The sequence below is a fragment of the Ochotona princeps genome, chromosome 19 (assembly GCF_030435755.1).
Source record: "Ochotona princeps isolate mOchPri1 chromosome 19, mOchPri1.hap1, whole genome shotgun sequence".
NCBI lineage: Eukaryota > Metazoa > Chordata > Mammalia > Lagomorpha > Ochotonidae > Ochotona > Ochotona princeps.
This window is the reverse complement of record NC_080850.1, coordinates 35,439,462-35,466,225: the sequence shown is the minus strand read 5'-3', so window position 1 is coordinate 35,466,225 and position 26,764 is coordinate 35,439,462. Positions and strand designations below refer to the sequence as shown.

At 43.7% G+C, this 26,764-nt stretch overlaps 2 protein-coding genes across 7 annotated transcripts in view; one reads left to right on the top strand and one right to left on the bottom strand.

Moving 5' to 3' along the window:
• CDKL3 (cyclin dependent kinase like 3) overlaps window positions 1–15,429 on the bottom strand; it is a 40,310-nt gene extending 24,881 nt beyond the window's left edge. For 2 of the 6 annotated variants that reach the window (XR_004996590.2, XM_058677213.1), the window contains exons 1-4: window positions 15,309–15,428; window positions 14,800–14,985; window positions 11,839–12,033; window positions 2,853–3,031 (exon numbers count right to left, since the gene is read on the bottom strand). Coding sequence is in view for 5 of the 6 variants with exons in the window: in XM_058677213.1 (XP_058533196.1) it covers window positions 2,853–3,031; window positions 11,839–12,033; window positions 14,800–14,964 (539 nt within the window). In the remaining variant the exon portion in view is untranslated. Of the gene's footprint in view, window positions 1–2,852; window positions 3,032–11,838; window positions 12,034–14,799; window positions 14,986–15,220 lie in introns of all 6 variants that reach the window. The other 4 variants (XM_036497078.2, XM_058677214.1, XM_058677211.1 and 1 more) reach the window with 3 other exon arrangements.
• UBE2B (ubiquitin conjugating enzyme E2 B) lies at window positions 15,350–26,648 on the top strand. The gene is made up of 7 exons (XM_004586409.3): window positions 15,350–15,541; window positions 17,290–17,358; window positions 19,223–19,303; window positions 20,356–20,381; window positions 23,009–23,098; window positions 24,412–24,500; window positions 25,366–26,648. Exons 1-7 carry the CDS (start codon window positions 15,498–15,500, stop codon window positions 25,492–25,494), a joined length of 528 nt encoding a protein of 175 aa, XP_004586466.2. The 5' UTR covers window positions 15,350–15,497; the 3' UTR covers window positions 25,495–26,648.
• Window positions 26,649–26,764: the final 116 nt, after the last annotated feature.

Here is a 26,764-nt window from a genome sequence, read left to right as displayed (position 1 = left end):
GGCCACAATAGCTGGAGCTGAGCCAGAACATGAACCGTGCCCATATGGGATCCCAACACATACAAGATGAGGACTTTAGCTGGTAGGCTATGGTGTCAGGCCCTAGGAACAGATTTTTTAAAAGTACAAAATGCATGCTTTTTTTTTAAAAAAGATTTATTCATTTTATTACAGCCAGATATACACAGAGGAGGAGAGACAGAGAGGAAGATCTTCTGTCCGATGATTCACTTCCCAAGTGAGCCGCAACGGGCCGGTGCTGTGCCGATCCGAAGCCGGGAACCTGGAACCTCTTCCGGGTCTCCCACGCGGGTGCAGGGTCCCAATGCATTGGGCCGTCCTTGACTGCTTTCCTAGCCCACAAGCAGGGAGCTGGATGGGAAGTGGAGCTGCCGGGATTAGAACCGGCGCCCATAGGGGATCCTGGGGCTTTCAAGGCGAGGACTTTAGCCACTAGGCCACGCCGCCAGGCCCAAAATGCATGCTTTTAAAAGTAAAGACACTGTTGAGAGGAATTAGGGATTATCTAAATAAGTGGGAAATATTGCCTGTACATAGGTTAGAAGAAGTAAAACTACTGAGATGGCAATACTCTCTAAAGTAAGCCACCAATTCTATGTAATCACTATTACAATCCCAGCTGTCTCCTTTACAAAAACTAACAGTTTTTGAACTCAGTTTAGTAGCCTAATGGCTAAAGTCCTCGCTTTATATGCACCGGGCTCCCATATGGGTGCCAGTTCTGATGCTGGCTGTTCCACTTCCCTTCTAGCTCTCTGCTTGTAGCCTGGGAACGCACTAGAGGACGGCCCAAAGCCTGGGGACCCTGCACCTCTGTGGGAACACTTGAAGAAACTCCTGTCTCCTGATTCAGATCAGTTCAGCTCCAATCTTTGTGGCCACTTGTGGAGTGAACCAGCAGAAAGATCTTTCCCTGTCTCTCCTTCTCTCTGTAAATCTGACTTTACAATAAAAATAAACAAATATTTTTAAAAAATTAACAGTTGATCCTAAAATTGAAATGGAAATGGAAGGAACCAAAAATAGCTAAAATAATCTTGTAAAATAAGAACAAAGTGGGTATGAGAATTCCCACTTTCTGGTTTTGTTTCCACTTCCTGATTTCAAATTTTCTACAAAACTATAGTAATTAAGACATAACAAGGGCTAGTGTTATAGCATAGTGGGTTAAGCCTCCAATCAAAACAATGGCATCACATATGGGTGCTACTTCAAGTCCTGGCTGCTCTACTTCCAATCCAGCTCCCTGTCAAGGGAAGAGCAATGGAAGGTGGTCCAAGGGGCTGGGCCCCTGCCACCTACATGGGAGCTCTGGAAGAAGCTCCTGGTTTCAGCCTGGTACCTCTCTGGTCATTGGGGAATAACCAGAAGCAGCTTGACCTGCAATACCACAACAGTGGGATCCCAGAACTAGGATTCTGGCCCAGGTGGCCCAGAATCACAATCCATGCTCCAGAGTATTAACTGTACTTAGCATGGAGAACATCTGGGAATAAAACAGTGGGTGGAATATCTCTTTCTCTTTCTGTGCAACTCTGCTATTCAAATAAAGAAACAAAGGAAAAAAAAAAAAACTAGAACCCCAGTTCTGCCATTAGCCAATTACTATAGGAAATTACCTCACTACCTTAGTGTTCTTTTACAAACAGGAATGACAAGGGCTGCTGCTATGGCAATTTGTAGAATGGTGCAGCACTACCATCACATATGGGCGTTGCTTCAAAATCCAGCTCCCTGCTACATGTGCTTGGGAAGGCAGCAGCAGATGGCCACGTGCTTGGGCCCCTGCAACTACATGGGAGTCCTGAAGGAAGCTCCTGCTCTGTCTGACCTAGCTCTGGCACTTCCAGTCATACGAGAAGTAAACCAGAGGATGGAAGATTTCTGTCTCTCCCTCCCTCTCTCTGTAACTCTGTCTTAAAGAGTAGCAGTTTCTAAGAAAAGCGCATGAGAATTATCCCCCATATTCCTATTTATTTCTTTATTTATTTATATTGCAAAAGCAGATTTACAGAGAGGAGAGACAGAGATAAAGGTCTCCTGTCCACTGGTTCACTCCCCAAGTGGCCACAACGACTAGAGCTGAGCCAATCTGAAACCAGGAGTTTCTTCTGGGTCTCCCACGCAGGTGCAGGGTCCCTAGGCTTTGGGCTATCCTTGACTGCTCTACCAAGTCACAAGCAGGGAGCTGGAAGAGAAGTGGAACAGCTGGAATACGAACTAGCATCCACATGGAATCCCAGCACGTGCAAGGTGAGAAATTTAGCCACTAGGCTACCACTTGGGGTCCCATATTTGTATTTTTAAAAGTACTGAATTATACACCCTTGTTCATTTATGCTCTTTAATACTGATTCCTTGTATTTTAGATTGCTGTTTCACATTATACTGTGTCTATGATAGTTTCTGAAGCACCTACTAAACCACTATTTTAATATTAGTATCTGCATAAAAGGTTCTACTGTTTTTGGAAATAGTCATCTAGGTAGTTCCTATTTAAACACTGGCAGAGTGATGAATGATTTAAAAAATCTTTCCAGAATACAGAGGCAAAAGATAAGGGTTGTGGTCCAGCATGAAGCAAGCACAGACACCTCCTAAGCGGTGTCTACATGGTCTCCTGACCACGGCCATTCAAACCCAGAGAGGAATCGGCAGTAGCAGCAGCCAGGGATGCGCAGGGATGCTTCAGCTACTGTTAGAGGCTTCCCCCTTCTCCCTGCCCTGAACACAGATGGCAGAAAGTGACAGTGCTGGGGATGACATATGTGCAAAGGGATAAGGAGAGGCCTACGTAAGAAAGGCCAGGCAGGATCCCAAAATACACATACTTTCCGTAAGACGTATCCTTTAATACTAATTCTGGAGCTCTGTACCAGCGTGTGGCCACGTAGTCTGTATAAATGTCTCCAGGAGCTGCAAGAGTTCGTGCAAAACCAAAATCACAGAGCTTAGTAATTCCTGACTGGGATACTAAAATATTCTCAGGTTTTATATCTCGATGAATGATCTAAAAAACAAACACAAGGTGAAATACATTAAAATGAGGTCTCAGTATCCAGAGAATCTCTGAAAAATTATACAGCAAAAGTTTAACTCATTAAAAATATGAAGCTCTTTCCTTACCATTCGCAAAGGTTTAACCAATAATGAACAATCTGTTAGCCATTTTAAATTCTTGTTTCATTCTTATGATTTCAAAATGAAATGAAGCCAAAAAAATAGAAATACTAAAGGATAAATCACATTCCTACAAGCGATAATTTTTTCAGATTTTAAAAAGTATTTATCTTTTTTTATGATACAGTTCCATGGGCTCTAGAATTTCCCTTCCCTCCTCACCAAACTCCTAACCCCCGCTGATTTCCCCTATGTCATTACAAAAGTATAGTCCTTCATAATCAGTCATAAGTCCATCACTCTGCTAGTTAAGTATATCCTGATATTGTAGGTATGGACAATGACAGAGAGTCTATTGTCAAGATACATTTAACAGTTTCACTCCAAGTCCATTTTTGATCAACAGGTAAATTTTTTTAAGCCTAACGAGAAAAAATTAACTTTGCTTTAATGCCATGTTCTATTCCAATTACTCTTATTCCTCTCGCAGATAAATCCCCTAAATGTACTACCTGTACTCACAGTCCTCACTTGGAGTCTACCTGCTAATTCAAGATAACATAACTGTATTCCATTCCCACACTGCGTCAAACTTCTCTAGCCAACAAACACTTCGCAATCCACATCCTACTTGATCTATTAGTGAGAAAACTTACCAACTGTGGTAGGTGTTGTGGTGCAGCACGTTAAGCCATCAGCTGATATAACCATAGCCCGTGTGGTAAGGGCTATTTGAGTCCTGGGTATTCTACTCCTGATCCAGCTTCTGCTCATGTACCCCGGAGGGCAGGCAGTGGATGACCACTCAGTAACTGGGTTTCTGCCATCCATGTGGGAGACCTGGATGGAGTTCTGGGCTCCTGAATTGTGAGCCAGCAGATGAACAATTTCTCTGTGTGTGTGTCTTTCAAGTATACGAAGATAAACACTAAATTTCCCTAGCATCCTTGAATCTCCTTGGCAATTCCTTATTCTCTCTATATTTTAAATGTAGAGTTCTGCTCTGAGACTTTCCTTTCATATATCTTGTTTCCTTGGGAATCTCACACGCCCTTTATTTTTGGACCACTTTTTTCACTTGGCTGTGGGGAAAACACACTCTCTAAGGTTTCATAACACCTACCATTCTCCATCTCAGACTCATCTGTCTTTTAACATTTTATTTATATCAACAAAAATGGCTCATATTTATCCTGTATGTGTTGTTTTGAAATACACATGGGAATTAAATCACATCAATTAGCACACACATTATCTCATACACTTAGCATTTTTGTTCTAAGAATACTTAAAATCTACTCTCAGCAATTCTCAAGACTATAAAAGGGGCTGGCACTGTGGGGAAGTAGGTTAAGCTTCTGCCTGCAATGCTGGCATTCCACTTGAGGACTCTCCAGTCCTAGTTCCTGCACTTCTGATCCAGCTCCTGAACGCACTTGAGAAAGTGGCAGGAGATGGCTCAAGTGTTTGAGCCAGTCTTTTATTTGGAGGACCCAACTGGATTTCCGGCTCCTGGCTTCAGTTCTGGTGAGCCAACAGAGGGAAAAATCTCTCCTGTTCTCCATCTCTCCGTCTAAGTTGGCCTTTACAAAATGAACAGAATCGCTCTTATGGACCAAAATCAATATTCTGTATATTACAGCCCTCCTGAACTTACTCATGACTGAAATTTTGTTATCTTTTGACCAAATCCTCCCTGACCAGCCTCACCTCTGGTAAACACCATTTTATTCTCGCTTCCACAAGTTCAATGTGTTGATTAGCACATAAGTAAGATTCTGTTATTTGTCCTTCTGTACTTCATTTACTTAACTATCCTCCAGGTTTATACATGTTGCAAAATCACAGGATATCCTACTTCCAGAACTATTATACCATTTTTAAAAAGATGTATTTGTTTATTTACTGATTGAAAAGTCAGAGATACAGAGAGGATATTCCATTTGCTGATTCATTCCCCAAGTGGCTTCATAGCCAGGAGCCAGGAGCTTCCTCCAGGTCTCCTACATGGGTGCAGGGTACAAGGCTTTGGGTCATTTCTCTTACTGCTTTCCCAGGCTACAAGCAGGTAGCTGGATGGTAAGTGGAGCAGTGGAGAAAGGAACTGGTGCCCATATGGGATTCTGGCATAGCCAAGGAGAGGATTTAGCTACTGAGCCACCATGCTGGGCTTTTCAGTGTAGTTTTAATATGTACTTTTCTGATAATTAGTGACTTTGAGCACTTCTTCATGTACACGTTGCACAGCTGCACATCTTCTGAGAAATACCCACTTATATTCTTTGGCCAGCTTTAAACTGAGTTTTTTTCTTACTAATGTGTTGAGTTGTTGATGTAGTTTGGAAAGTTAACTACTTATCAAATGTATGGTTTGCAAATGTTTTCTTCTATTCTGCATGTTGCCCATTTACTCACCTTATTCCTTCGCTTTGCAGATTTTTCAGTTTGATGCAAGTTATTGGCTTTTTGTGTTGTTGCCTATGCTTTGGGATCATAGCTTAAAAAATCTCATGTAGCCCAGTATTACGACTCTTGTCTATGTTTTCTTCTGGTACTTGTACAGTTTCAAGTCTTATCTTTAAATCTACCTACTCTTAATAGACTTAAAATCTATCCAAATGTTGATGTTTTCCAAGTTCCTATCTATAACCAATCTGTCTCCTAGTTCTACAAGGAATAGAGGTTCACAAGAAATTCCATGAGGATGAAAACAGGCTACACAAGTCACCAAACCCAATACTCAATATTTCTCCCTCAAATGTACTGGTTCTCAATAATTTGTAATCTGAGTAAACAGAGCCTTTCCTGATCCCCATAGTTCAAGTCAGCAATCAAGATTTTTTTTTTTTAAAGATTTATCTATTTTTATTGGAAAGGCAGAGATTCAGAGAGCAAGATCTTCCATCTGATGATTCACTCCCCTAGTGGCCACAACGGCCAGAGCTGAGCCGATCCGAAGCCAGGAGCTTCCTCCAGGTCTTCAACACGGGTGCAGGGTCCCAAGGTTTTGGGCCGTCCTCAACTGCTTTCCCAGGCCACAAGCAGTGAGCTTGATGGGAAATGGAGCATCTGGGATTAGAACTGGTGCCCATATGGGATCCTGTGCAAGGCAAAGACTTTGGCCACTAGGTTACTGCACTGGGCCCAAGAGGTTTTTCCTTTTCCCGCTCTGTTTTAACCCTTCTTCTCCTCCTAGTTCATGTACCCTCAGCTTTCTCACCAAGATCTCTACACAAGTCTATCAATTGATCTTAGAATTCGCTCTGGTACCCTCTTATCCACTCTCCACGATAAAGCCTCAGTGCTACTTAAAAAAGGCATGTGTAATCATTTCACTTCTTAACATCCTTACATCTTAAAATGGTCTTGTAAGATTTACTCTGTTCACTTTATCCATTTTCCCCTCACAAGCTTATAGAATACTAGTCTCCCAGTTGAACATGAATTGTCTCATCTGTACACATTTGCTTATGTTATCTCAACTGCCTGGTCGACTATTTCTCAGCTCTCAGCTATTTGCATCAGATGTTCCTTCTATATACTCATAACACTCCACAGGTTCTCCTTAATAGAAGCTGCCAGGTGGGGCCTGGTGCAGTAGCATAGTGGCCTTGCATGTGCCGGAATACCATATGGGAGCAGGTTCGTTTCCCGGATGCTCCATTTCCCTTCTAGCTCCCTGCCTGTGGCCTGGGAAAACAATGTAGAATGGCCCAAAGCCTTGGGACCCTGTACCTGCGTGGGAGACCAGGAGGAAGCTCCTGGCTCTATACCAGCTCAGCTCCAGCTGATGCCACCACCTGGGAAGCAGGCCAGTGGATGGAAGACCATTTTCTCTGCTTTTCTGTAAATCTGATTTTCCAATAAAATAATCTTAAAAAAAAAAAAAGACACTGTCAGGCTGTACTGCTAATTGCCTGTTTGCCTGTATGAACCTCCTACTAGACTGTAGCTTCATGAGGGAAAAGATGCAAAGTCTGTCTTGTTCAAGCAATTCCCCCAGTATCCACTGTCTAGAACAAAGAAGGCATGTGCAATTTTTACCTAATGAATCAGAGAGGCACGGATTCCTCACCTAAAAGTCCCACAGCATGAGTGGAAACGTCCCAAGAAATCTGGGATCTTCTCTGGTTCACACAATTTATAATCATACATTGGAGGAGGACAACTTATTAGATCTGCAGGAAGAAAAGTAAGAGAGGACTTTTGGGAAGCCAGTATACAGCCAAGGTCTGCTGCAATCCTGCCAGGCACACTCCGGGAGTGATTGATATGGAAATGCACAGGCCAGGAACTCCTCAAATTTAGATAACGGATCAATGCCGGAACTCCCAAAGCCTCAAGTCAACTCCCTCTTATTTTTATTTTTTATTTTTTTATTGTTTCATTTTATGACACAGTTTCATAGGCTCTGGGATTCCCCCAACCCCTCCCCCCATACTGAATTCCTCCATATTATTACAGTGGTACAGTTCATAACCAGTCATGATTCCTTTGTTGTGGGCATGGACCATGCAGAGAGTCCAGCATCTTAATTTCAACAGTTTCATTGGGAGACCATCCTCCGTCAAGCTGGCAGGATATCATCCCCTCCAATGAAAAGCCACTACCCAATTTCAATGACAGGAAGAAGCATGGAAATTTACAACATCATGAAGTTAACCTACATGGTATTGAGTGACCAATATGTTAGAAAATGCAAGCTCTTAACCACATCCTGTAACTACTTCATTGACATCTGAATTTTACGTTGTACACAACCAGCTGCTATAAACCTTAAAATGGTTATAGGGTACTATACAGCTGTCTCGTGTCTATTTTCATTTTTATATTTAGCAGCTTATAGTATTCAAGCATGATTTTTACTGAACTTTACGAATTTTAGGATAGTCCAAACAGGCTTATAACTCTAACAAGACATATGTTAGTGACTGAGGAGCAGAAGTGTTTTATAAGGGGTGTGTAGAGAAATCTTCAACACCTTAGTGAGTAACTGATCTTTGTGTCCTACCGAGTAAGGTATATGGGAGTCCAAGCTGACTTTTTCCTGTCTGTTTTAAGCTTTCCTTATTGGTCTCTATCTGATCTAATTTTGGGGGGCTCCGGAGCGACCCTGATGGTCACTGCAAGAGAGGATGGGGAGCTAAAGTTGGATCTAAGTAAGGACCAGAAAAAACTCCTCTCCCGAGTCCTGATGGAAGTCTACAGCTCTTCTGTTTCTGAGGACTGCTCAGGGCTTCTGGCTGTTGTTCCGATGACATTAGATCCTGTGAGGAAGGATCTGGGCTCCTTCCATCCCATGTGGGAGATCCGATAGGGAATGGTTGACCTCAGAGTTCTCAGAGTTCTCAGGGCACTCCAATTCCCTGTGATCTCCTTAGTAGTTGGAGATATAACCCTTGGTGTCCATACCGATAGTCCTTGGTGATGTACTAGGAGTCTCCGGGGTTAGGATACAAGCCTCCTCCTTTCCTCCTGTTCCACTCTGGGGTCCCCTCCTGCTCTGTGCATATGACCTCCTGTTAAGAGGCTGTCAGGATTCCACTGTATGTCTTTATAGTTTTTGCCAATGTCTAATGCAGATTCGAGTCAGCTGTCTCTAAGTTACTTGTTACAATCTTTTTTTTTTTAAGGTTTATTCATTTTATTACAAAGTCAGATATACAGAGAGGAGAAGAGACAGAAAGGAAGATCTTTCGTCCGATGATTCACTCTCCAAGTGAGCTGCAACGGGCCGATGCGCGTGGATCCGAAGCCGGGAAACAGGAACCTCTTCCAGGTCTCCCACGCGGGTGCAGGGTCCCAATGCATTGGGCCGTCTTCCACTGCTTTCCCAGGCCACAAGCAGGGAGCTGGGTGGGAAGTGGAGCTGCCGGGATTAGAACCGGCGCCCATATAGGATCCCGGGGCGTTCAAGGTGAGGACTTTAGCCGCTAGGCCACGCCGCCGGGCCCACCTGTTACAATCTTGATAGGTTATACTTAACATCTTCCTCACACCCTAACAAGGTAAAAGATTTTCCTCTTACTGTTGATATGTAAATTCCTCAAACTCTCCTCCCTTAGGTCTGAGTGACCTTCAGTCTTGAAAAGTCTGATGCTGTTAATAAACTTTGGCTATTGACCATCAGTCAGTATTCCCTGTATATGATTACTGGCTCCATGTACCAAGTACATCACTGTTGGACACGAACAATACATCCTTGGGATTGGCTATGTTATGAAACAGTGTCCTTTCAAAATCGTAAAATAACAACAAAACTCCCAAAAGTTACCATCCTCATAAATATATTAATCTTTTTATCTTCTACAATTTGTATTAATATCTACTGTATATACAGTAACTGAGCCAAAAGACATAAAAAGCTACATTAAGAAACCACTTGTGGGCCAGGCGAGGTAGCTCGGCGGCTAAAGTCCTTGCCTTGAACACACTGGGATCCCATACAGGCACCGGTTCTTATCCCAGCAGCCCTGCTTCTCATTTATCTCCCTGCTCGTGGCCTGGGAAAGCAGTCGAGAACGGCCAAAAGCCTTGGGACGCTGCACCTGCATGGGAGACCAGGAAGAACTTCTGGCTCCTGGTTTTAGTCATTCCCATTTGACGGAGTGAAACAGTGGGTAGAAGATCTCTGTCTCTCCTCTCCATAAATGTGATCAGCCTTTATAATAAAAACATAAATAAATCTTTTTTTACATAAATAAATCTTGTTAAAAAAAAAAAAGAAGAAAAAGAAACCAAGTGGTTTCCTCTAGGCCCAGAGTGGTACCCTCCTGAACCTATTGCCTCTTTGACGAAATCTTAGCTAGAGTTCAAAATCCACTTATTTGCCCACACTGATGTCTCCTTTTACTCAAGCAACATTTGTAAAGATGTTGCAAACATCTTTTGCAAAGATTTGTATAGCAACATTTATAAAGATAACAAAACCATTCTTATTCTCAACCAGCACTATGCCCTGAGCAATTCAAATTTACCTTACACGGTGCTAAATGTTATATATTACTACCTAATTTACGTTAAAAAAAATCTGTGAGATCCTGGGCCCAGAGCAATGGCCCAGTGTTCAAAGCCCTCACCACGCACATGCCGGGATCCCATATGGGCACCGGTTCGTGTCCTAGCTGCTCTTGTTCCCTTCCAGCTCTCTGCTCGAGGCCTGGAAAGCAGTAGAAGGCAGCCCAAAGTCTTGGGACCCTGCACCCATGTGGGAGACCCAAAAGAAGCTCTTAGCTTCGGATTGGCTCAGCTCTGACCATTGTCGCCACTTGGAGAGTGAACCACAGGATGGAAGATCCTCGTCTCTGTAAATCTGCCTTTCCAATAAAAAGAACTAAATCTTAAAAAAAAAAAATCTGGGCCCAGCACAGTAGCCTAGTGGGTAAGGTCCTCACCTTGGACACGCCCAGGATTCCATATGGGCGCCAGTTCTAATCCCAGCAGCCCCACTTCCCAGTGGCCTGGGAAAGCAGTGGAGAACAGCCCAAAGCCTTGGGACCCTGCACCCATGTGGGAGACCTCGCTTCTGGTTTCAGGTTGGTTCACCTCCAGCTGCTGCGGCCACTTGGGGAGTGAATCATCGGAAGGAAGATCTTCCTCTCTGTTTCTCCTCCTCTCTGTGTATCTGCCTTTCTAATAAAAATAAATAAATCTTTAAAAAAAATCTGTGAGATACTACAATATCATCTCAGAAAAAAGGGAAACAAGGCTCAGAGACGTTAGGTAACATTTTCAAGGCTACGGAATCACACAGCACTGCCATATTTGGATGCCCAAAGTGTGTACTGCACAGAAAACATGGCAATAAAAACACAAGGGAGCATGTCCTGAAGAAATCTACACCTTTAACAATCCCAATACTGACTCATCACGGACTCATTGGCAAGAAAATTTCAATTGCTGTCATGACCATACTTTTCAAAGCCACAAAATTAAGTAAACTATTCCCAACTCAGAAAATTAGAATTAAGTTACCTGATCCTGGGATGTAAAGTAATTATGCCTCTGTCACCAACTTAATTATTTTTGAGGCTTTTCCTGAGTATATATTTTGAGGCTTATTTCCTCAGTACATACTAATTTACTGTTATTTCCTAAATATACTCATGTAGCCTAATTTGTTTTAAAGAGTTAAGCTATGTTGAGAAGAGAAAAAGAAAAATAAAAACCTCCATAAAAACCTGCTGAGCTAAAGATAAACCAGGCAGCTAGAGCCTCCAAGAACCAGACAGACCATCTTTCTCTTAATTTTTTCCACAGGTCAATGACAAGTCCTAAACTTCTCAGTTGCCTTTATTTTCTTTCTTCCCTTAAACGCATTCACATTGACTTGCTGTTACCTTGGCCTCATTTCCACTTCCTAACACTAAGCCATGGCCTTGGCTTTACTCATTTTAGTGTACTTCCTCTAAGGAAAGCACCCCAGGAGGCATGCTGCTGATTCCCTGAAACCTGACCACTGACCATGGTTTTAACATCCTGCATTTGATTGCTCTATAGTGACAATTATTATGTGTTCAACAAACGTCTTTTGTTCTGTAACCACTCGGCCAGGTCACAACACCTCTCATCCCAATTTCAGAACGCTTATTCATATCACACAGAAAGAGAATGCCAGCACCTCTTATAAAAATGAAGTGTTCCAAGGACACTTAGGATCTGCACTCAGACTCGTCTGGCGTACCGAAATGCACTCACGTTGTTATTGTGAAGATATTCTATTGCTCGAAGGATCTGGAAGAGGTATTTCCTGAGTCGTTTACTCTCCAGTCCATGACAATAATGTTGTAGCTCATCTAACACTGTGTGGTCAATAAATTCAAACACCAAATGAATTTTCTTTTTCTGTCTAAACACTTCAATCAGATTGACCAGGTTTTCATGACGAAATTGCTAGACAAAAGAAACAGATTTTTCAGTAAATTATTTCAAAAATAATTTATACATGTAGCACCTATATGCTTTTGAAGTCACAAATACTCTCAGCTGTTTTTTCTCCATGCATTTCAACAATTACCTGCTTGCATACCTATTTTAAGAGAATTTTAATCCATCTTATGATCAATTTAAAATAAAGATTTGGTCATACCTCAAGTTTTCATAAGCATTTCATTTGCTTATTAAAATAGCTTAGAAATAATATATTACAATATAATTTGACATGGTGCTCTGCAATATCTTGGCAGCTTCTAATGGTTTGTGTTTACATTTAATATCTGAAATGTAAAAGGCCCTAATGTTTACTATTAAGCATGAATTTCCACACCATTAAGTATATAACATGTATCAATTAATTATTCTCTAACTTTGTATTAAGCTCTAGCAAGTAAGCTGTAAGTTCTAACGGGGTATTAAGAATTCACCAGACAGTAACAAAAGGAAATGAAAATATTAAGAACATCTTCAAATATGTGAAACACCAATGAAAGATTTCAGCAACTGTATATAAACATTTGTAAATATTTTTTTTGCTATCTATACTAATTCATAAACAGCAAAATACCTCTCAGGCTACTAATACTCATTGTTGAAACGGTTTTAAAATGACTGTTTTTATCAGCTTAGGACATAAATGAGTTTTAGTATTTCATATTGCTCTTTTTCTTGTCAATATGTTAAGTACTACCAATTCTGAATACTTAATTTTTATCAACTTATCAACTTTTTTTTTTTTTCATTTCACTGAAGAATCCAGGGGCTGAATTTCTTAAAACACTTGTATGGAAAAAATGCATGCCTTGATTCTAATGGCACAATGTCATTTTTTTCCACTTTTCTCTACCTAATTCAGAGACTAAAATCCTTAAAACATGACTAATAGAAAAACACACCAAAAATGATGCCATATTCCTCTCCTATTTTTGTTCTCGGTTTCTCTGGTTGGCAGGATATCAGGGCACTGCGGCAACAAAATGCTGGCAGCAGCAAAAAGAGCTGGCTGTTTTAGTATGCCATGCTTTTTAATCCTGCATCCCAAGGAAACTAACAGCTTCCTGTGCAATCTGAATTTTCAAAGCGAAAGAAGTGCAGGTAGCAAAGGGTTAATGTGAGTCAATAATAATTGGATTTTTCACAGCTAAACCACGAAACCCTTAGAATTACTTCATTACTGCTTTTCAAGTGTTTTCCTTTTTTTCCTTCCAATATTAGTATATATTTTTACAGATAGTCCTAATTAATGAAATTCAACAAAAATTCAGTTCAAATTAAGTCACTTTTAGTCTAAGAATATTAATGAATGCAAAAAAAAGTCTTGAGTGGAATCACATTGCATCAAAGTAAAAATCCTGTAAGCAGCCAGCGATCTGCATAATCGTCACAGTAAAATATGGACATGTTTCAAGGGCATCTCTATTCCTGCCAGACACTGGTTACATTCACCAAGTGCTTTGTGAGTAAAAATCATCAGCATAAATGCAACAGCCTTGAAGAAACTGTCAGAAAGACTGTCTGGAAAACAGTCTCCCTCTAAACAGATCTCTACTTGCAGTTACACAACAGTTGCCTTCCAGTATGATTATCTTTTTGGTCATGAACACAGGGACTGGTCTGTTTCACAAAAGCATAACATTTTTACCAACTATCTAGAAACAGAACAGTTCCAACAATCCTAGCATATTTCTTCTAGTTACAAAGCAAACTGATCCATCATAGCTAATACAGACTTAAAGAGCACATTTCCTTCAACACATATACAACATCTAGGCCGCACTGTCATACACTTCAAAACATCCAGACAGATTCCAACACATACATTAACATACATGTTTGTTAGTTTCTCCCCAGTTCCTAGGGAATGTTCGTGCTCCTTTCTCAACCCTTTACCCTACAATGGACCAGCACACCTCAGGAATGTCGCCTGGGATTGCCGCCCACCTCTAAAGGCCAGGCAGTCAGTCATGTATTTAACTGTTCCTCTGTTGCCACAAATTCCACGTTTTAAAAACTGGCTGGTTCCTAAACTATACCTTAGTCTGTTAATCTCCAGTCCACTGAAACATTTACTGGAGTTCACACCCTTTGCACGCCTGCCTTCTATCTAATCCACATTACCTTTCACAACATGGAATATCCTACTTTTCTTTCTTTCTAGTCTCGTGTCTGCTTTTGAACAGGGGCCCACAAGGTCCTTTACCAGGATTCCTGAAGTCCTAGCAGATCTCCCTACCTCTACACTTCAGCCACACTCGGTGGTGCTAAGGTCAACTCAGGTGCCATCTCCTTCAGGAAGCCTTCCTTGCCCCACAGGACTTGGTGCTAACCACCTGGCATTTTTGCCTTTTAACCCGGTTTGATTTCCATAACCCTGCTTTCTGATTAAATTATCGAGGAATTCTTTTACCTCCCTAAATCCCAGCATCTAGCATAGTGCCTCACCATAAAACGCTGATGTTTGAAACCTACACTCAACATTATGCAGTAATTCAGAATAACTGTTTCACGACAGGCATAATTTTGTTGTATTACACACATACACTTTGTATCCCTATAAAACTACAAAATGTAGGCAATAAGGAATGGGATCACATTTGTCTTATTTTTCATATTTGTTTTTCTACTAAATGTCTTAAGTATACCATCACAGAAATATTTTCTGCAGTTGTTTTATTCCATATATATTGTTTAACTTTCACAGCAACTAAGGTAAAGGAAGCAAACCTTTAGGAACTTTATTTCTCTCATTGCAATCTTGTTGACAGATTTTTCTGGTTTCTCATAAAAAATCTTAATGGCCACTATCTGCCCGGTATTCTTATGTTTACACTTCATGACTGTTCCGTAACTTCCCTCTCCCACTTTGCCAAGGGTTTCGTACATCTCCATTTTCAAGCCTAGCTTCTACTTCTTCAGGGAGAGAAAAACGGAACAAGTTACAAGTTGCCCTCGGATTTATTATACACAACACTCCCTCTGAGGCGGGCATAGACGGCCGCGTGGGACCCTGACCTCACAGGCACTGCAGGCGTCCTGGGGGCTGCGTCCCACATGGACACTCCCTCACCACAGGTCACCCTCCGGCGTGGGGGTCCCACACTCCCTGTCAGGCACCCTACTCCCGCCCTCGCCCACCCGAACGAACCCCGGCTCCCCAGAAAAGCCTTGTTTCCGCCCGCCCCTCAAACCCCACAACTCAGACTCCCAGCCCGGCGGCGCGCCCCTTGCCCTACGGTCGACTTGGTCCGGGCAACCGTCACCGCCTCAGCCCATTCTGGGCCTCCGCGCAGCCCCTGTCAGGCAACCGGACGCCGCCGACTCTGCTCGACCCGCTCTAGCCGGGCTGGCGGGGAGCCGCTCGCTACCATGGCAACGCTGGGGGTGGGGAGAACGGCGCTCGAGGCCTAGTGCGCAAGACCGGAATGTCGCCGTGGTCCGCACCCGGAAGGCAGAGTGAGAAGCGGAAGTGAGTTTGTGGGACGGCATTAGTGGGAAGCAGGTGGCTCGTGGGGGAGTCGTGAGGGACCTCGGAGGGTTGGTCTTGGGGTGGGCCGGGCCGCGCCCTAATCGACTGCAGTGTGAAAGATTGCAGGGCCTCTAGGGAAGGGACGCCCTAGAGCGCAGTCGGGGTCCGGCGTGCGCTCCCCGAAACTGGCTTTCCCTAAGTACGAATAAGTGTATCATTCTGTAAACTCTAGTCTAACATGCACATTAGAATTATTAAAAAGCTTTCCCACCATCTCAGTTTAGTTGAGATAAGGTAAGAAAGACACTGATATTCTTATAAGCTTCCCAAATATTTCTACTACGCTGAGAGGGGTTATGGTGAGCAGGAAAGTGAGGAGTCGTCATTGTTTATTATTTCCAACCCCCCCAATATAATTGTCTTGTTTTGAAAAGTTATTCAACCTTAACCATTGAATATTTGCAAGAGACAAACCACCACGAGCCAGATAATCCGCGGGGTACACGAGATGGAGCCATTGCTTGGGATGTCCCGGTCCCGATTCCAGTGCTGCCGGCTCGGTTCTCCAGCCAGTGTCCTGCCACTGTGAGACTGAGGGCAGCAGGTGGTGCCAAGGGCACCCCCTTTCCACTCCTGCCATTATCTTCTTGCATTGCCTTTCACAGCATGTTACACCCTACTGAATTATTTGTGTAGATTTCGTGGACAAGCAACCAACCACTCGCTGACTTGCTGTGGAGGGTGACCCACATTTTTAAACAAAGGTACCACGGTCGTAGATGCATTACAAAACTGACTTTCCAGAGGGCCTTTTTAATCAAACCGTGGATGACCCACACATCATTCCTTGATCTTCACGTAATAGTTCCAACCTGAGGACCCCCTCTGCAAGGCAGGCACAGGCAGTCCCGAAGGAGGCATTCCAGAGGATTTTTGTTCTGCGGCCTCAACACCCCGCGCGGAGTTAGTGGGAAAATTGTAGTTCTTTCAGTCTTGCTTCCTGCCCTACATACTAAATGTGATTAAGAAAGTAATCAAGCCCTGATTTACTTTGGGTTCCCTTAAAAAAAAAAAAACTTATAAAACAAGTTCTAGGTTCCGTCACAATCCCCTCGGGAAGGTCCCTGATATCTGGGGTAAACAGGGAGAACTACTAATAACGAGGGTCTCGCCGTCCACTTCCTAGTCCCGGGCCACACGCAGGTTCAGGGGGCGCTCTCACATGACCCGTCCTGCAGCGTCACAGGGACACGTGGTTCTAGACACTTCGTCCCCTCCCCCTCAGGGGGTGGATTGTTGACAACGCCGCCGGAGGTCACGTGACCTTACGTCATCCCTCCGCCTTCCCCTGAAATCTCTGGCCCCGGATGCGGTCCCTCTCGCCCCACCCCGCCGAATCTAAGTTGGTGACGGGGCGAGGGGGGGAGGAACAAACTAGTATTTCAGTTTCGGTGTCGCTTAACCCACAATCTCTGGTCTGAGCACAGGGAACCCAACTTGTCGTTTAGATCAGGAAGCTGGAATGACACCGCTGGCGGCCGCCGGGCTGCGAGAAGCTGCTCCACGCCGCTCCGCACCGCGGCGGCCCCTGCCTCCATGGTAGCGGCGGAGGGCGGAGGGATCTGGAGGCGGCGGAGGGAGACGTCATTGCGGGGTTGTTTGTGCAGTCTCGGCGGCGGCGCTGACCAGCAGTGATTCGGCCGCCGCGCCGGGGTGGGGGGGCTGCGCGGGACTCTTTTTTCTTCCAGGTTGACCGCGGGGCAGCTGGGGAGCATGTCGACCCCGGCGCGAAGGAGGCTCATGCGGGATTTCAAGCGGTAAGGACCCTCTCTTTCCCCACCAGATGGCGGCTCCTTCCCGGAGCTGTGGGGCTGCAGGGCGGGGATCCGGGACACGTTACCCCGATGCCCGGCTGTGGGCCGGGTGGGACCGACGGAAGAAGCCCTGTCCTAGGCTTGGCTCTCTCGCCCTTTAGATCTCGCCGCTCACTCCCGACGAGTGAGAAATTGAGATAATTCTGTCCTCCCATCCCCCCTCGACAGTAAGCAGGTGGCCAGCGGCTGGCCTCGGCGTCCCTGCTGTTCCCTCCGGCCGGTTGCCCGAGCGTCGCCCTGCACCCTGCGGCGCCCCCTCTCTCTACCTCAAAGTGGGCTTTGCGCCTCGCCTGCTGCAGCGGTCAGCATTGTTCTGCCGCTCGGGGAAGCAGGGTTGGGGCGAAAAGCCCTCCCCTCCCCCCCGTTCCTTTCCTTTCTGCGGAGAGGGAGGGTGGGGTCGGCCGCGCGAGGTCCGGAGGTGGTTAGCACCATCCCCGAAACCCGACCCTGCCCGCGTCCGTCTGCCAGGACCTTGAGAAGCGGCTTCCGAGCTGGGCCCGAGCCGCCACCCCGGCTGCCAGCAGCAGCGCCTTTGGAACCGGGCTCTGGCTGGTGAATCAAACCCTATCTATAGCTTCCCGAGCCTGGACCCATGCCTCCGCTCGCCCTGGCTCCCCGCAGCCTCCTTTTGTAAAAGCGCGTCATGTTGGAAGTATTGCCCCCCCCCCCATTTTTTAAAATCTTGTCTGGGGTATTGGGAGGAAGACACATGAGTGAGAGAAAACTAGCCAAGTTTTTCGAGTAGCCAGCTTGCCTTAATTGAAAGTAGATATGTGGTAGCAAAACTTGGATTTGTCGCTCAGGAAGTTACCTCTCCACTTCGCCATCAGAAAACCTTATGTAAGGTGTTGGGAAGCCATTGTCTGGGGCTTGGACACTGATTTCACTCTTTGCTTCTCTTAGCAGTTTCAAGGTGTAGCAGTATAGTTCCTCGGGTTTCTGGTTACCAAATCATGTTCTTAATGCAACTAATTCCAAAGTTGTATGAGAACAAGCGCTCATGCAGCCATCCCTGTAATGTAGCACTTGATGGTGGCAGTCCTCTGGAAGGGACCTCTGATGCAGACATCTTGTTTGTAGAAGTTTGCATTCAGTAAATTTGATGTGCTTGCACGGCTGAAATTCAACTGGTGAAGCTTCAAGCCCAGGCCCACTGTAGGCACCCCCGCCTCCCTCAAGGTCCTTGTTGTGCGTGAGGGGGTAAGGTGGACCTTTTGGTGTTTGCTCCAGAGTCTTGAGATGAGGAGGACTTGAGGGAAGCTTCCCTGGCAGACAGGTCGATGCCTTTTGGGGCAGCACCTAGAGAAAGGGGATTGTTGGGCAGCGCAGCTGCTGCTTGGATTACTCTGAAAAGCCATTGCTGGTTGAGTTGAGGAAGAAGCTGCAGGCACTCTGGTGCCCACACTGTCCCTGATTCAAGGGCATTGTCAGTGCAGTGGGCCCTCAGTGGGTGCCCTCAAGTTTGCCCTCCAGTGCCCTTTCTGGCACCTGTGTTGCCCAGGTGGTTGGAGTGATTAGGATTCCCACCTGCTGCGCATTTGGAGCTGCAGAATCTGTGGTTCTGGTTTTAGTATATTTTGTTCTTGAGGGTCAAGGAGGCCACATGTCTTCCTGAAGGGTGATTGCTGGCCTTTGATAAGGTGGCTGGCCCTCTGTTCAGCTCTCCCTGGTGGATGGGCTCTGTCTCGTGAGTGACAAGGAGGTGGATTCCGTTTGTGTCTGAGTAAATGGGGCAGAGTCCACAGGTGTTCTTGGCCTCCTGTGTGGATCCTGTTCTCCTTTGACAATGACTATTCTGGATTTCTAGATTGCAAGAGGACCCTCCTGTAGGTGTCAGTGGCGCACCCTCTGAGAACAACATCATGCAGTGGAATGCGGTTATATTTGGGTAAGTTGAAAGATTTCAGCAAATAAGAGTGGTGACTCTAGAAGCAAACTGATCATTCAATTACCTGGCAAACAGAAGTAGGTTGAACAGTAGCAGCAAGATGTGTTAGAACAGTCTTAGAGGTACACAGTGTATTTGCACTTTGGTGGCATCACATATGGTTCATACTCACTTTGTTGAAACCAAATGAAACAATAAGAGGAAAAGGAACTATTTTGTAAAAACTGCCATGCCAGTATCTGTGTTCTCATTTTGGAGCCAAAACAAAAAAGTTTTGGAACCGTAAATACTGAGAACTTGCACTGTGGCACAGATTTAAATACAAATGTTTCACATCCCACTGTGAAGTAACTGGAGCCATTGGAGAGCCAGTCTCTCATCTTACATATTAAACGTGTATGCTCTGTGGTAGAACGTTTCCTTTGTTGCTCTGGTTTTCCCTGACTTGCTTTCTTTCCCTCACTATTTTTAAACCAAAGTGTCGTGCTAAATACTTAAAATGCTTACATATAAACCCCCAGGAGTTGTCAGAACCAGCTGTAAGTCTGCATGTCGTGGCTAGTAAGGCAGCAGAGGCCACTAGGTCCATTCTGTGAGGCTGTGTCCTGGACTGAGATTTCTAGTGGGTCCTGCTGCTGCTGAGAAGGGTGAGGTTGGCAATGACTTGAGCAAACAGGTGCGGCCCTCGGCCACCCCTGTGCACAGCGGACCTGATCTAGAGCTCTTGCTGTTTGGGAAGCAGGACCCTTAGTGCCAGTCAAAAACTATCCATTGTGGCCTGAAAATGAAAAGGTGTTTTCTTTTTTCTCAAAGGAGAATTCATTCGATAAAATGCTTACTATTTATAAACTGAATTCTTCTTGTGTTAAAATTGGGGGCAAGGTGTTTGGAGTTTTTGTGTAAAACCATGAATGTGTCTCTCGCCTGCTTCTATGAAAGCCCGGGCCTCAATGGTCCTAAAATCCCATAAATCACTGGAATGAGGTTCCACTTGTGAAGATCAAGAAAAAGAATGAAAACCTGTTTTTAATTAGAACTCTTCTTATTTTCAGACCAGAAGGGACACCCTTTGAAGATGGTAAGTCATTCTTCACTGTATTTTCTTGAGGGGTAAATGGGTTGCCATGAATAGGAATTAGAATGTCTGTGTACTTGAAGCAGGTTTCTGCTGTCGGTAGGTCAAGTGAAAACTAAAGCTTCCAGGAATTGTCTGTATGGTAGATGCTTTCCCCATCAACTTGGTCACCCTCTGACGCTTGACCACAAGCCAGAATGGCAGGGTCTGTGATACGTGTGTGGTGCAGTGATCACCCATAAGCAGCTAGCGGTCTGTGTAATCCACATTGCAAGTTTTCACCAGGCACCTTCATGTGCATTTATGATTAAGCTTACCAAATTAATTGTTTGGTTTTCCCTAATTACATGAATTTTTTAAAAAAATTGTGAAACAGCTTCGTTGGCAATGATCAAAGTGACTTCAGAATTGATCCCTTGAGGGTTTATATACTAGAATGGTACCTGCAGCGCCATTTGCTATCAGATTATATAAAGGGCAGACTTTGGCATCCTCACATTTTTGCAGAGTGTCTGCCAGCAAAAGCTGCTTTTACCCAGACATGTGCCATATTGGTGGCACAGAAGCAGTCATGGTAAACTGCCGCTAAGTACTTCAGCGTCTTAACAGCACATCACGACGGGCACCAGCCTGGGAGGGTCTTGAAAATCGCTTCAGAACACGGTGGAAGGTGCTGGGTGTTGAATTCTGTCCTTGTGTTGACATCCTGTTCACACTGATGAGGCAGGAGTAGTCCCGCTGCTGCACCCCCGGTGTTACGGTTGCATGGAGCACAGTCCTGTGCTCGGGTTTGAGGTGCAGCTTTTGTCTGGGAACATTCTTCACTTGGAAAAATGATGGACAGACTGGGCAGATTGTTCAGATTCAAATGTAAGATGGTATTCAGGGGCCATCGCAGTGGGCTCTTGGGTTATGGAAAGCAACTGAAAAAAAAGCTGCTGCTGATAAAATGATGGCTTCTCAGCACGGCCCCTATCCTGCTGAAATTACCAGTGATGCCTGCTGTTGAAGTCTGTGAATAGTATACGAAGGAATGTGGCATCACGTGGAAGTTCTGTATAGCTTGACAGAAACTATTTTCATCATAACCAAAAAATAATATCACAGACTAGTGATAACAGATTTATACAGTGTGCAGATGTCAGTGTAGCTGAGGGCAAAATGTTTCTGTATTACAGTAGTTCTAGATTCTGCTTTGCAACAAACCTTTAAAAAATCAAAAACTACTGCTTTGGTGTAAGAGCCAAAGAAACAATGTCTACAGTTTTCCGAAGAGGTTATGAAGACAGTCCTTTCTTCAATTATGAATGTGTATGAGGCCAGATTTTCCTTGCGCGATGTACTGTACCTAGAACATTGAGAGCAAAAGCAAGCAAGAGAATGCAGCCGCCTCTGTGAAACCAGTCATTAATGAGAGCTGCATGTTTGATTAAATATATCACATGGTTTAATACGTAATGCATTGAATTACTTTTTAGTGAATTAGTAAATATTTTTGACTTTTTAGTTTCTGCTCCCAACAAAAATGACCATCAGTATTTCTTCCCAGCTGCGCTGGAGGCAGCCTGTGCCGAGTCACAAGAGCCACTTGCCTCCCTGGCTGGAGTTCTTGTAAACTGTTTATTGGAGGCATTATTTTAAAATTAAATTATGAGAACGATGGATAGAAAATATAATAATTACTCAGACTTCACTCCTGTCTTGCTGTTTTTTTGTTTTGTTTTGTTTGTAGAAAAGCCATAAATTGATATGGCTTTACATGCATCCATTTCCAGCTTCCTGTTCAGTGAATTCTTACTGGAAGCTTAGCCTAAGAAAATGAAGTGGCTCTTAAAAAAAACTTAGATAATTGTTTCATGTTGGTTTGCTAGTGGTTTTGTATTGTATTCTTATAGTTAAAATGTACATTTTGAAAATGAGTATACTTATGTATATGAAGTTAGAAAGGCAAACTGAAAACCATTGAGAGTGCCTGTCTCTTGGAAATGGGATTGGAGTTTAGAGACCTTTAACTTCTGGTACATTCTGTATAAGTGTGTGTGTGTAAGTGTGTTTAACATACCTGTGGCTCTGCTGACCATTATACACTGATTTAAACTTACCAAAATGGACCATGCTGACCCGTAGCCAACTGCAGCTAAACAGACCTAGGCTTCATGTCATTGGGCCGTTGGTGCACGGCTAGAGCTGGCCTTTCACCTCAGCACTTGGACCTCCAGTCAGGGTCCTTGGCCATGTGGTGGTTGACTCCTCTCAGAATCCTTTGGCCTGTAAGAAGAAATATTATGTGAAGCAGGGAAAGGGCAGCCTATGCTTTCCTGTTAAAAATGGCTTCTTCCTGTAGGTGTTTTAAATTTGTGTAGCAAGAGCCCACTTGCCTTCCAAAAATAGGGCAGTTAACTCTCCAAACAATGGCACATAAAAGTGCTGGTTTCCCAGGTGCTTGTCAATGCTACCTGTTAACAGTCTAAAATAAGTAGACATGTATTTTGTATGCTAATCCAAAGTTAACATAGTAACTTTTATGTGGTTGCACAAAAAACCAGTATGGAGTTGAAAATTAACTGGTAAAGAAGATAGGAAGTCGTGCTTGTCTTTACTGTCATTATCTTGGTTTCTGTTTTATCCAGGTACTTTTAAACTAGTAATAGAATTTTCTGAAGAATATCCAAATAAGCCACCAACTGTTAGGTTTTTATCCAAAATGTTTCATCCAAATGGTAAGTGGCAGTTTATTGGATGAGGAGGGTGGTGAAGGGCAGGGAGAGCTGTTTCTTTCCTGTTGCGTGCTGTCCCTTTTCTCTTCCTGTTAGAACCCTCTTGCACGTAGTGCTTCCCTGCCCAGATCAGCCCCTTATTTGTCACTTCCTGTATCAAAAGTTCCTGGTTTGGGTTCCAGCGCCTCTGCTTACGATTTGGCTTCCTGCTAAACACACCCTGAGGAGCAGGTTCATACATGTGGAGAACTAGATTAAGTTGTTTGTTCCTGATTGTAGCCTCGCCCAGCCCTGGCTGTTGTAGTCTTTTGGGCAAATGAGTCAGAAGATGGAAGATTTCTTTCTGCCTTTCAAATAAAATGAAAATACATAAAAAAATCTTGAAAAAAAGTCAATAAATCCTCCTCCACACACAAAGAAAAGCTCCAGAGTGAAGCAAAGATGGTTAGTTTGGATAACTTCTGAATTAGGTGTTTAAGTAAAATTGATTTCTGCAAATCTGAAAGTATTTGTCACCTGAGATTTAACTTTGAAAAAAGTAATTTGGGGCTAACACTGTGGCACAGTGAGTTAAGCTGCCATCTGTGACACGGCATCCCATATTGTGTACTAGTTGGAGTCCCAGCTGCTCCAGTCCAGCTTCCCTCGGATATGGCTGTGATAGCTGATGTACTTAAGTGCCTGCCACCCATGTCAGACGCCTAGAGAAGCTCCTGACTTCAGCCTAACCCAGCTCCAGCCATTGTGGCCATTTTGGGAGTGAGCTAGGAGATGGATGTTCATGCTCTCTTTATCCTCTTGCCCCTCTCTGTCATTCAGCGTTTCAAAATAGTTTTGTTTATACAAAATTGGGACCAGGTATCTGAAGCATACATGTATTTTTTTTTTAAGATTTTATTTGTATTGGAAAGGCAGATACACAGAAAGGAGAGACAGAGAGAAAGATCTTCCCTCCAGATGGTTCACTCTCCAAGCGGCCACCACGGTCGGAGCTGAGCTTATCCGAAGCCAGGAGCTCAGAGCCTCTTCTGGGTCCCAAGGCTTTTGGCCGTCTTCCACTGCTTTCCCAGGCGACAGGCAGGGAGCTGGATGGGAAGTGGGGCAGCCGGGATTAGAACCAGCACCCATATGGGATCCTGGCGCATGCAAGGCAACGACTTTAACTACTAGGCTACTGAGCCGGTATTTTTTAAGTTCCATAAGGATTTGTTCATTTATTTGGAAGGCCGACTGACCATGCACGCATGCATCCTGTTTGTGCTGGATCTCTCATGTTATGCCAGCATTAATCTGTACCTGATACGTTGTCTTTGCAGTGTATGCTGACGGTAGCATATGTTTAGATATCCTTCAGAATCGATGGAGTCCAACATATGACGTATCTTCTATCTTAACATCAATTCAGGTAAGGGTATGTTAAAGTGTGTCATCATTTCTTAATATTTTGTGAGATTGGACTACATCTTAAAGGAGCAGTCTGAAGACCAGGGGAGACTCGGACAGAGCTATGAATAAAAGTTGTGATTTTCAGCTGACTGGTCAGTGTGGCTGGCGCCTGTTCCATACTCCTTTTCCTTACTCCATCTGTGAGTTATGTGTTCTTATGGGTCACACTTACACTCAGGTCCCTTAACCATAGCTGCGGGATGTGGAGAAATAAAAATGGTATCTTAGGAACCACGGGGTCCCCAAGAAACTGCCAGGTGTGGAGAGAGACTGAAGTGCGGCCAGCATGTCTGGCAGAGTCTTGTCAGGTGGAGTGAGGGATGTGAGAGGTGCAGAAGTAAACATCTTGGCTTGTGAACATTCTCACACTTTTTAAATTCCGTTTACCATATAAGCATTACCCTCAGCCTTCCTATTTTATTACTGCACTCTGAAACATCTGTATTTTGTTGATTAAACAAGATTGGCCCCCTACCCCAGTTTACTAGCAGATATTTGGAAAGCAACTACAATCATAGTTTAAACGTGGGAAAATCTTGATTACTAAGATGTACATCAACATTCTGTTGTAACCACAAACCACTGTTGATCTTGTTAATATGAAAGTCTCATTGCTGAGCAGTATTGCTTTTTTTAAATTTTATTGCAATCTGAGGTTTGAAGGCTAGTGGAGACTACTATTCTTAGAAGCTTTCTAAGAATTAAGACCTAAGTATATGACATTCAGTACTTTCAGTAGAGTAGTTTTTCTAGACTCCTTATCTGACCCTGGAGTACAAGGTGTTACTGTGCCAACCAGTTTTTTCTTCCCTCTTTTCTTCTAGTCTCTGCTGGATGAACCAAATCCAAACAGTCCAGCCAATAGCCAGGCAGCACAGCTTTATCAGGAAAACAAACGGGAATACGAGAAGAGAGTTTCGGCCATTGTGGAGCAAAGCTGGAATGACTCCTAATAGACACCTGGCCTGTAGGTCTTTCCGTCACTGTTGTGCATAATTGACCTCCAGTAGAAAAGCTAACAAATTTTAAGTGCCACAGGTTTTAAGGATTCTGCAGAAAAAAAAAAAAGAAAAAAAATCCTTCAGTTTAGAACCTACAAAAGCTTGTGTATCTTGATTAATGTACTTTTTATTGCATGGTGTGAACTAAGTTATTGCTGCATAAATTTGTAATATATCCTGTTTGTATTTTTTTCCAAGTGTATAATGTTGGTGTGGAGTTTTCATGACAGAATATACACATTTTGTAAATCTGTACTTTTTTCAAATATTGAATGCCTTATTTTTTGAATTCTTTAGATTTTTAAATTGGAGAAAAGCACTTAAAAGTTTTTTATATATGAATATTACATGTAAAGCTGTTAAAAATACATAACTTCAGTGCAAGACACTTTGTCACTTATTTCCTTATGTGTGTAGGAGGGAATAACTCCAGTTCTCCATCAGCTGATCGTTTTATTTCCAGTTTCAAAAGAACATACTTAGAAAGACTTGAGGTTTGATTCTGAACACAAGCTGTTATCTCCAGCTCAGTTTGGAATGTGCCTGTGTGTATTTAAAGGGCGTGATGCTAAAGAGAACAGGTTTGATTTGTCCAGCTCTGTGCTCCAGCCACCTGACTCACGCCATGCTGGCTCTTGCACTGGACCTTCTGTGGTCCCACTGTGTTCCACCCTTGACACCTTGACTGGGCACAGAGCAGTGGTGCCACTTGGTAGCACTTTGGAAGGTTTTTGATGAAAACAAACAGTAAAGCTGTAGACATTCATCCAGTCATGTGCCCACCCCAGTGTTCATGATGAATTGGTTATAGTGGTTTGAGCAAGACAGATAACTTTGAAGAGTTGTTGGTGTGATTTAAATATTTGCAAGCTAACTTTTAATGCAATTGCCTGTTTATATTCTGGGAAAATGTATTAGCACCAGGGCCCACTGAGTTGGTTCTCTGTGGAGATTTTTTTATCTGCTAAGTTGTATAACAGTTGTCCTGTATTGTAGTTGACTGGAGAAAGTTAAAACAGTATTGTAGAAAGTTAATCTAAAGCTGTCTGATGCCTTCAGATAGTACAGAAAATGGAAAATGTATCAGTAAATTCTGTTGAACTACCTGTGTAGTCTAATAGTTGAAACAGCTGTTTGAGTAACCCTAAGAGTTTGTTGTCGTATACCTTGTAGCCACATAAGAATAAGCTAACAATTTCCTGTGGTAGAAAAGTGGGTCTGG

Coding starts and splice junctions, on each gene's coding strand:
- UBE2B (XM_004586409.3), top strand. CDS start 15,498: ATGTCGCCGTGGTCCGCACCCGGAAGGCAGAGTGAGAAGCGGAA. Junction 15,542..17,289: donor AGGCAGAGTGAGAAGCGGAA/GTGAGTTTGTGG, acceptor TTTTTCTTCCAG/GTTGACCGCGGGGCAGCTGG. Junction 17,359..19,222: donor CTCATGCGGGATTTCAAGCG/GTAAGGACCCTC, acceptor CTGGATTTCTAG/ATTGCAAGAGGACCCTCCTG.